Below are 10,442 nucleotides of genomic sequence, written 5' to 3'. Positions count from 1 at the left end.
GCCAGAGCCAAGATTGGCTCCCAGGCTGTCCAATTTCGAAACCAGCATGTTCTCTCATCTGTAGTTGCTTTTGTGATAAAGGGGATCGAATCGGACTCCTTCCTGCTCCAGAAAGCCCTGGGTCTGCAGTTCTCTGAAAACACAGCTCCCTGACCAGGCAGTCGTGTGTGGGCTAAGGATCTGTAGGGGGTAAGTGAGCAGGGTCTCTCCTAAAACTTCTCTTTGAACTTGAGTGCCTGGACTCTCCCAAGAAGGCCTTGTGGGTTTGCGTAATTTTCACCATCTGGGCAGAGCTTCAGACAGGCAGCTGAAGGGTGAGAGGTTTTAGTTTGTCACTGGAGAGGGAAGGACTTGCTGGTGTCATCCACAGCAGGTGGGGGAGGGCGGCGTGCCTGTCAGAGATCTGACTCCCCAACTTCCACACCTAGGCATCCTCCGAGTCCCCACCTTTCTCACCAAACCTCCTTCTCCACCCAGATTCCTTCCCTGGGACAAAGATGTGGGCGGGTTGGTTTTCAGGTTTTTATTGTGGGTGTATTTCTGGTGTCAGGATAGGGCGGAGGGCAGGCCCTCCCAGGAGGGGGCAGTGGAGGCCAGCAGACCAGAGGGGAAGGGGGGTGGGGGGGGAAGTCACTTCTTTATTCTCGGATCTTCAGTTCCCTCGCCATCTGGCAGAGGCTGCAGGGCAAACAGAAGGTGAGGGCCGCCCAGTCGTGCCCGATGGAGCCCTAGAGGGTGGGAGAGAGAGGTTAGGAGCGCCGCCCTGGACCCGGGAGCCCAGCCCCAGCCCCGGCCCCCGGCGCCGCCCTGGCACCTGGATGCGGTAGCGCTCCCGCATGCCGGTGCGCAGCGAGTGCAGGCCTCCGGGCAGGTAGGGCGCGCAGCAGCACTCGCCGAAGTCGTCCGAGATGCGGCAGGCGAGGCACAGGGGCGCGAAGGTGCCGCACAGGCCTGTGGCGGGAGGGCGGTCAGCGAGGCCTCTGGGTGCCCCCGCCCCCTTTCTCCTGCCAGCGAGGCTGAGGGTCCCTGGGGCCACGCTGAAGGTCCCCGAGGGAACTGAGTGTGGGGAAGTGAAGGTCCCGGCAGTTGGGGTGGAGGATTATGGCTGAGAAATAGGGAATGAAGGAGGTGGTGGTGGGGGGGAGGGGGGGAGGTTGAGGGTAGGAGGGGAAGCTGGAGGTGTGAGGTCAGGATCCCAGGAGGTTTTGGGGTCCGAGGAAGGCGTGAGGGTCAGAGTGGGAATCAGGATCCAAGGAGGGGGCGGCGGGAGTAGGCTGGAGGGTGCTGGGGTGGGGGGGTGGGGTAGGCTGGAGGGTGCTGGGGGGGAGGGGGAGTGGGCTGGAGGGGTGCTGGGGTGGGGGGGAGTAGGCTGGAGGGTGCTGATGGGGAGGAGGAGTGGGCTGGAGGGGTGCTGGGGTGGGGGGGAGTAGGCTGGAGGGTGCTGATGGGGAGGAGGAGTGGGCTGGAGGGGTGCTGGGGTGGGGGGGAGTAGGCTGGAGGGTGCTGATGGGGAGGAGGAGTGGGCTGGAGGGGTGCTGGGGTGGGGGGGAGTAGGCTGGAGGGTGCTGATGGGGAGGGGGAGTGGGCTGGGGTGGGGGGGAGTAGGCTGGAGGGTGCTGATGGGGAGGGGGAGTGGGCTGGAGGGGTGCTGGGGTGGGGGGGAGTAGGCTGGAGGGTGCTGATGGGGAGGGGGAGTGGGCTGGAGGGGTGCTGGGGTGGGGGGGAGTAGGCTGGAGGGTGCTGATGGGGAGGGGGAGTGGGCTGGAGGGGTGCTGGGGTGGGGGGAGTAGGCTGGAGGGTGCTGATGGGGAGGAGGAGTGGGCTGGAGGGGTGCTGGGGTGGGGGGGAGTAGGCTGGAGGGTGCTGATGGGGAGGGGGAGTGGGCTGGAGGGGTGCTGGGGTGGGGGGAGTAGGCTGGAGGGTGCTGATGGGGAGGGGGAGTGGGCTGGAGGGGTGCTGGGGTGGGGGGGAGTAGGCTGGAGGGTGCTGATGGGGAGGGGGAGTGGGCTGGAGGGGTGCTGCGGGGGGCACTCACACAGGGGCATGTCGTTGCAGCAGTCCGTGAGGCCGGTGTGCCAGTCGCTGATCTGGGTCTGGTAGCAGGTGCTGGCGCACTGGGGCTGGCTGGTCACCGGGTAGGACATGGCTGTGGAGGAGGCGGACAGGGGTCAGCGGGCAGCCTCGCGGCGCCTCCAGGGTCCCCGCACCACGCCGCCCCTCCCTCTGCCGGGCAGTCTGGGCGCGGCCAGCCGGCCGCCCACGGAGGGGACACCGCGGAGCTCCCTTCCCGCTGCCACATCGGGGCCTCGGCACCCCGGCCGGCCCGCGCCCCGCCTCCTGCACGTCTGGTTGCGGGGCTCCTGCGCGGCTGGGGAAGGTGTGGCGGGGCTGGGACGCTGCCGCCGTCTCCGTCTGGGCCGGGGTGCGGGCTCCTGGCGCCTTTGGGGTGCCAGCAGGCAGGCGCCGTCTGTCTGTCTGTCTGTCTGTCTGTCTTCGAGGCCAGGGCGCCCGGGGGAGGGAAGCAGCCGGTTCCAGGGGCCGGAGGGGCTGCTGGTCCGTCCAGGGATCCCACCTTTGCCTTTCACGTTGTCGTGCATCTCAAACTGCATCTTGCTGGCCCCGAGGCGGCGGCGGGACGGCGGAGTGGCAGCGGTGACAGCGGCGGGTCTGTCCTAGGGACACTGGATACTGAGGGGGGGGGGGGGCACTGGGTTCTCAGGGGAAGGTGCTGGGGAGAAATAGGCCCCGTCAGCCTGCTGGCAGAAGAGGCTGGGAATGGGGTGTATGGGGTGGGGGCGAGAAACTCGCCCGTCTCTGTAGAGCTGCCCGACAGACCCCAGAGGACCCTCCTCCCAGAGGCAGAGCTGGAGAGAGAGACGGAGAGGCAGAGACAGGCTGAGTCAGAGGTGCGGGCAGGAAGAGATCAGCGCCTGGTGCCCACAGAGATGCCACTAGCACTCACGTCTCCGCAAGCCCCTTTCACAGATGGAACGCTGAGGCTGAGAAAGGTGAAGAGAAATGTCCCACCTCCAGTGCCAAGGCGGCTAGCAGAGCGGGTGCTAGGCCTTAGGACTTCCAAACTCAACCCAGCGGGTCTCAGGCTGAGGAGGGGCCCACGCAGCACTGAGAAAGACAGGGAAGGAGAGGAGAGGAAGAGAGGGAGAGAGAGAGGGAGAGGGAGAGGGAGAGGGAGAGGGAGAGAGAGAGAAGAAGAGAGAGAGTGCTCTGCAAGTAGACAGAGAGATGTGCGAGGGAGAGCAGAGCAGAGGCTGACCTCAGAGCAGAGGATTGGGGTGGGGGCTGCCTACCTGCAGGAGGGCGGCGGTGCGATGGCGATGGTGCAGACAGGTGTGGGTGACACGGGCACTGGGTTCTCAGTCTCAGGCCCGGAGCTGCTTATATTGGGGCGGGCCACAGGGCCTGGGCGGGGCTCTGACAGAGGTGCCCAGGGAGCCCAGCCGGTCAGGCTGAACCTCTCCCCCCACACACACACTGGAACTGCTCCTCCTCCCTCTCCACCCCTCTCCCCCACTTCCCCTCCTCCAGTACTTCAGAAGACCTGGAAATTGTGGGGGAGGGTCCAGGGATGAGGATAGAAAGGGGAGTGGGCCAAGTGCTGGGAGCCAAGGCGCAAGGGGCACAGCTGGGTCAGAGGACAGAGACCAAAAGAGAGGGAGAGTCAGAGCGATGGTGAAGGAAGGGGACACAGAGACAGAGGGAGGACAAGGTCAGAGGGAGAGGAGGTTTAGATATATGGAGGGAGGTGAGAAGACACAGGGATGGAGAAAAAGAGGCACAAAGATCTGGGGAGAAACGCGAGGAGGGGAGACCCATTCAGAGAAGCGATGAGAAGGTGGAGGGGCAGGTCGGTGGAGGGAACCACTGGACTCGGAGGGAAGGGAGGAGGAGAAGAAAGGCATGCAGTGCGGTAGGGAGTGCAGCGAGAGTTCCCTTTGAGGCCTCTCCCATCATCCTTAGTGAGGTCCCCATGTCCCTGGGAGAGGGGACTTTGTCTCCCATTCAGGGCCTGGGGCACGTCGGGGGTGGGGGGGGGCAGTGTGTTTTGGCTGCAATTCATGTTGGAACCAAAGTACATAAACACACCTCACCCCACCTCCAAATTGGGAAGGGAGGAGCTGGGAACGAGAGTCAAGAAGGTGGCTGTGGCCCAGGCCTCCTGGTCCTAACAGAGCAGAGGACTGGGGGCCTGGACCCCCGGGTCTGAGGGAGGACGGGGCTGGGGTCCAGATTGTTGGCTTCGGCCAGCTGCATCCCTGAGGGGGGGAGGGTCCTGAGGGTAAAAGAGCTGGGGGCCTGGACACCTGAGTCACCAGTGTCTCCCCTCCAACAAGCCTGGCGGGGTTGGAGGTGACTCAGTGAGGGAAGCAGCAGTAGAGCTGGGTGGGGTTTCCAGTACGGGTGTCACCCCAAAAATGTAGGAGGCACTGGAAAATTGGGGTGTCACCTGCAGAGAAGGTGGTGTCGTCACCCCACTGGGCATGGGGTGATGGCAGGTGGAGCATCCTGTTCGCCGGGCATCTCAGCTTTCCCCCAAACCCCTGCTTCAACCCAGCAGGTCCCAAGTCTTGGTCCGAGGTACCACATGGTGGCTTGCTGTCCTTGCCTCAGACTCGGTCTCTTGCCCATCACACCGTCTGGGCAAACGAATGTCTGTGGAGCATCTCTCTATTTCTGTCCTAGCTCCCTGTCCCCCCATCCCTGCTTCTTTGTCTCCAGCTCTGAATCTCTTCTCTTTCTTTTCTCATCTCTGCCAATGTTTCCAGATTTCTCTGGTTCGCTATCTCCCCACCTCTGAGTCTTTCCCCTCCAAGCTCCATGTCTCTTGCCTGCCTATGTTCTTGGCTTCCTATCTCAGCATCTCCCCCTCTCCAGGCATGCTCTGTGGAGGCACAAGCCACTCCCCTCCCCCAGCCGTCAGACCATGGGGTGAAGGTGACTCAGGGTCAGTCATCTCTGAGGACCTGGGGCTCCCAGGATGACACCCAGAGCTGTCCTCCAGTTTCCTCTCCCCACTCTTACACTGCCTGGGGGCAGCAATTAGATACAGCAACTCATGTGGGTGAGGAAATAGGGGCTGGGGAAGTTGTGAGGTGGCCTGCTTGGGGGAAAGGAGGAGGGTGGGGGGAGGGGCAGGAAGAGGAGAGGCCTGGGGGCTGAGGAGTGGACCAGGCAGCGTCTCTAGCATCTGACTTCCTCCTCTCAAATAGGGTTGCCTGATAAAATACAGGATGCCCAGTTAAATGTGCATTTCAGAGAAACAGCAAATGCTGTTTTTAGTATAAGCATGTCCCACACAGTATTTGTTATATACGTATACTAACAAAATACTTGTTAATCTGAAATCCAAATTTAACCGGCCATCCTATATATACTGTGGTTTCTCTTCAGGTCACATAACTCTCTTGCCTTTTACAAATTTAACTGTGCATCCTGTATTTTTATTTGCCTACCTTCAAAGACAGATGAATCCAAGTACCTGGTCCCCTCCTTTCCCAACACCCAGGATTCTGGCCCCCAGTCCTCCCTCCTCAGGCTCGGAGAGTCCAGGTCCCAACCCCTCTCCTCTCCGCCCTTAGGATGCATGGATGGGACACCCAGCCCCTTCTCCCTAGAATCTAGACGGCCAGGCCAGGTCTGAGTCCAGTTGCCCAACCATGGTTTCATCAGGTGGGTGGTGCCATCCATGGCCTGGTGGAACCAGTCAGGCTGAGCGGACGAGTGAAGTGGCCCCTCTTTCCATCCTAAGCCTGCGGCTTCCTCGAGGGCCAGCCCGGAACAGGGAGCTCTGGGTGGGCCCGTGTCTAGGTTTTGGTGTGGTGTGGTGCGTGTCCGTGTGGGGATTGTCTCTGTATGTGTCACTTTGTGTGTGTCCATGTTCTGGGGTGTGAAGGGTTTTTCCCTATTTGTGTGTCTCTATCGGCATCTCTGATTCTACACCCCACTGTGTGCCTGAGTTTGGGTGTGGTCTCAGCTGTCAAGGTTCTGTAATTCTGACTGGGTTAAGGCTGGCAATATTTATTGAGTGGTGGCCTTGTGCAATGGACTAAAAACCCGAGTTTAAACCCTGATGGCCTCTTACTGGTTGTGAAACATTGAGCAAAGAACTAACCTGTCTGGGACCTCCAATTTTCCATCTGCAAAATGGGTTGTCACAAGTAGAGTTTTTGAGAGGATTAAATGAGTTAATTCATGTAAAATGTCTAGACTTGTGCCTGGCACATAGGAAGTACTTTGTGTTCATGGTACTGGTGATGATGATGATGATGATGATCTGTTTGAGCTGCTGGGGATACAATAGTCAATGAAACCAAGTCTTAGTTCACGGTCCTCACAGGAACTGGCTGGATGTCTATCAGTGGCTGGCATGTAACTGCAAAGTGGGGGTGTCTGTGTTGCATGTGGGAGAGGATATTTCTGGCTGTGTTGTCTGCAGTGATTCTGTGATTGCGTGCCTATGTTTGTGTTTGTAGGTGATTGCATGTGCTGAGTGTGTGATTCTCGGATTGTGTGGGTGTAAACACGAGATGACCTCAAGCACGTGTTGTAAGGGCACATGGTTTGTGTGCTCCTGCATTTCTGACTCTGAGGTGCTAGTAATGTGTCTTATCCGGGCCCTGCGAGGTTGGCACCTTCCAAGGTGAGCCCCAGTTTCTCCCTAAAGGGGGTGGTGGGTCCAATGGCTTTGGGAGGAACATCAGGTGGAAGGGAAGGTGGGAGGAGGTGAGGGAGACCAGGGAGCGGCTGAGAAATGAAGCGCGGTGGGGACAGGAGAGACGGCAGGATGGGGCCAGAGAAGAGGTGCACAGAAAGATGTGGATGTTGTCCACCCACTCCATTGGCTGAGCCCCTCCATGAGCCAGGACGTCTGCTGGGCTCTGGTTCAAGGTCTGGGGGAAAGAGAGAAGCCCAGAGAGTGAAGACCCACCAGCTAAGTTGTTGCCCCTGTAGGGTGGCTCATCTGTTTCCATGAGGGACGTGGCAATGGTTCTGGATGATGGAGACTCAGCGAAGCAGAGGCACAGAGAGGGCCCTGCCCCTCCCCAGTCCTCTCTGAGGTCCGATCTGTCCAGATCAAAGAGGCTATGGGGGGAAGACTCCTCCCAGGCCTAGGGCACCCCCGTGAATCATTTTCTTATCACCTCCTAATAGGATAATGACACACCTGCTCCCTGTAATCACTATTTTTGACCCCAACCAGGCCAAATGCCCAGAGCAGGAAGGACTGGACAGCATGTGGGGGTCAGGGTTGGAAATACCCGAGAGTTCCCATCTTGGTCTTTCCTCCTTCAGAACCCGGGAGTGTTGTCCTCTCAACGCCCCCCGGCAATGTCCGGGCTCTCAGCCCCTCTTCTTCCCCCTTGTTTATCTCTTCTTCTCCCTATGGGTCTGTATGTACCTGTTTGTTTACCACCATCTGTGTTTTGTGTCTCTCCTGTCGCTTTACATCTTGATTCTCTCTCCCTGGGTGTCAATTTCCTCACTTGTAAAATGGAGATTATAATAATAATTATAATCCAATCTCTTAGATCTGTTATGAGGAAGATATGAGATAATTGTCTAAAATGCTTAGCACAGATCCTGGGCCATAGTAAACTCCATACAAGAACTCTGTCATTAATTTCAATATCTTAATCTCTCTATTGCTATTCATGCTTTTCTTTTTGTTTCCGCGTGAGTTTCAAGTCTCCTCCCACTCTGTGGGTTCCTTTCGAAGACAGCACCCTGCCCCTGACTTCCCTTTTAGGGACGAGGAAAAGGCATATTGAGGTCAGAGCTTCTACTAAGCCTCTTCATCATCTCTAGTCAAGCCCCACCTCTCTTGTCTGGGGACAAGGCCTGGCTCCAATCCCAAAAGGAGCCACATAAAATACTGAACTTCAACTCTGTCATCTGTGGGCAGGCCAGTGACTCTTGGGACCAAGGAGTCCCCATCCCTAGACCCCAACCTTTCAGGTTCCCAGTTCCCTCCTCCCTCAAAATCCAGGAGTTCAGGCTCTCAGCCTTCTCCTTCCTCAGACCCAGAAGTCTAGGCCCCTAGTTACTCCTCCTCACCCTCCTCCTCCCTCGGGGCCCCCAGCCTCCTCAGGACCAAGGAGCCAGGGCTCTCAAGTCTCCATCCTTCCTTAGGAGCCAGGGTCATGCCAGCAAACAGTCTAGGCTCCTGCAGCCAGAAACCCCACTGGCTTCTCTCTTCTCCAATCAAACACGCTCTCAGCTACCTCCGGGTTCTGTTTTGCCAGAGGCGGGTCTGACACGGAGTCCAGCTGTGATAAGCTACTCATGACATCATTCACTATTACCCACTCATAGACACCCCATCTCCTACTAGCCTGGGCCACCCCCAGCTTGTTCCTTAGTAGGCGGGGCCCCGAGCGTCCTGCCAGTCTGCCAATTGGAGGGACACGGGGAGGAGGGGGCGGGGGAATCCCTGTGGGCTCCTCGGAAACTGGAGCGGGTGGAGGGAGCAGGCTCCGTGGGTCCAGCGGATAAGCCCTGCACACACGCCCAGTGTTGGGATTCTGGACATAGCTCCGCTGGGAAACAGTGGTCTTGGTGAGGCATTTAGGTGGGCTAGCGCCCATTTTGCTTTGTTAGAGAAACTGACTCGGGACGCACAGTCTCAGATAGTCCTCCGTCCGTGCCATTTCTCCCACCCTAAATCTGATTCTCCTAAGTCTGCACCTATCTGCCCTGCCCACCGGTCCATTCAGTCCTTCCGACCTTCATTGATTCTCTCACTGATGTCCTCATGTAACCCCCACACCCACCCATTCACACTTTCACCCACCCATTACTCAAGCAGTGTGCCAGTCCTCATGCCGGGCAATGGTGGTGACCAAGATGGGCCAGGTGGCAGAACAGGCCCACACATTGATGTGCAGGAATGTGCAGAGGTAAAGGGGTCTTTTGGGGTTTGGTGAGCCAGGAAATGGTTTCCAGAGGGGCCATTGCAGCTGGATCTCGGAGGAGCAGGAGGTACAGGCGAGGGAGGGGTGCATTTCAGCATGAGCAAAGACAGGGAGGCATGCAAGAGTATTACCGCCTGGCCCAGCCGCTGGCTCATTGGTTCAGTGTGGACGTATGGACCAGGAGGTCATGTTGGATTCTGGGTTAGGGTACATGCCCGGGTTGCAGGCTCAAACCCCAGTAGAGGGTGTGCAGGAAGCAGTTGATCAATGATTCTCATCATTGATGTGTCTCTCTCCCTCTCCCTTCCTCTCTGAAATTAATAATATACTATATATAGCATTACTGTCTGTAGGTGCCCAGGCAGAAGGCCAGTCAGATTGAAGAGGATGAAGAGGTGGACAGAGGCCATGCTGAGAAGCTGGAATTCGGGGGTTCAGGGGCAGGTTTTAGGATGCCATGGAAGGGTTTAGGTCATGGGAGGACTGAGTCAGAGCTAGAGCCGGATCTGGAGGAATAAGACTGACTGGAAACCAGTAGCCCAGAAGGATTGTGGAGGGACTGAGGTGGGAGAGGATGGAGCCTGGATTAGGCCAGAGGCTGAAGGAAAAGGCAGGAGGCAGAACGAATAGGATATGAGGCCTGATGGGCGAGGGGTGGAGGGGTTGTCCAGTCCTCTGGCCTGGTGGGCTGGGGGACCATGAAGCCATCCCTGAGATAGGGACAGGAAAGAGGAGCAGGTTGGTGGTGATGACTGGGCAGAGATGAACAAGGGGTCCTAGGAGCTGGACAAGAGGATCTGTGGCTCAGGCCAGTGGGTCTGGACCTGCAGGGAGAGTTCTGGGCTGTGGCTCCCTCCCCCATCGCAGAATCTGAATCAGAAATCACTTGGATGAATGAGGGTCTCTATGATGTGAGGATCCTCCTCTCCCCATCTATCAGGAACCTGCTTTCTTGTTTCTGCATCTTCCCTCTCTCCCTCACTCCCTTCCCTGGCAGCATTAAAACATATTCCATCACCTCTAAACACACACACACACACACACACACACACACACACACACACACAATGCATCACTCTCCCTTGAATTATCAATAGCTTTCATCCCTTTTATAGCTAATGACTTGTACCCACCAGCTCAATATCTTACCTTCTCCTCCTTCCTCCACCCTCCACATCTGCTGCCCACCTCCCATGGCCCTGCAGCAGCTCTGTACAAGCTCATCAAAGACCCACCACTCACTGCTGAGGCCTGAGGGTAACGTCTGGGTTCTCATCTGACACAGACCACTCCCCACACCTAACATTCCCTTTGCTCTATATCCTCTCCTTTCCTGCTCAGCTTCTTCCCTCTCCAGCTACTTAGAGCCTCCAAGGGTTCTCCCTTCACTGCCTGCCCTTTACTGAGGCGTGGTCCTCAGGGCTCTGTCTGTCTGTCCCAGCTCTCTGCTCATCCCACCTGCCCCTTCTTCCTAGAAAGGTTCCAGTCCCTCAGCTTCAGTCAGAAGTGAGC

General features: G+C 57.9%; 1 protein-coding gene across 2 annotated transcripts in view; it reads right to left on the bottom strand.

Annotated features, from left to right (window-relative positions):
• Nucleotides 1-516: 516 nt before the first annotated feature.
• Nucleotides 517-10,442, bottom strand: part of CNFN (cornifelin) — an 11,712-nt gene continuing 1,786 nt past the window's right edge. Inside the window, exons 1-5 of one of the 2 annotated variants that reach the window (XM_084905309.1) lie at nucleotides 3,309-9,004; nucleotides 2,573-2,672; nucleotides 2,036-2,146; nucleotides 815-951; nucleotides 517-728 (exon numbers count right to left, since the gene is read on the bottom strand). In XM_084905309.1, the coding sequence (XP_084761435.1) occupies nucleotides 639-728; nucleotides 815-951; nucleotides 2,036-2,146; nucleotides 2,573-2,609 (375 nt within the window). In that variant the 5' untranslated portion in view covers nucleotides 2,610-2,672; nucleotides 3,309-9,004 and the 3' untranslated portion in view covers nucleotides 517-638. Of the gene's footprint in view, nucleotides 729-814; nucleotides 952-2,035; nucleotides 2,147-2,572; nucleotides 2,729-3,308; nucleotides 9,005-10,442 lie in introns of those variants that run through there. The other variant, XM_084905308.1, reaches the window with a different exon arrangement.

This window comes from Pipistrellus hanaki (genome assembly GCF_964339955.1).
Source record: "Pipistrellus hanaki genome assembly, chromosome: 15".
NCBI lineage: Eukaryota > Metazoa > Chordata > Mammalia > Chiroptera > Vespertilionidae > Pipistrellus > Pipistrellus hanaki.
The sequence above is the reverse complement of the archived record's forward strand: the minus strand, read 5'-3'. Positions and strand labels throughout refer to the sequence as shown.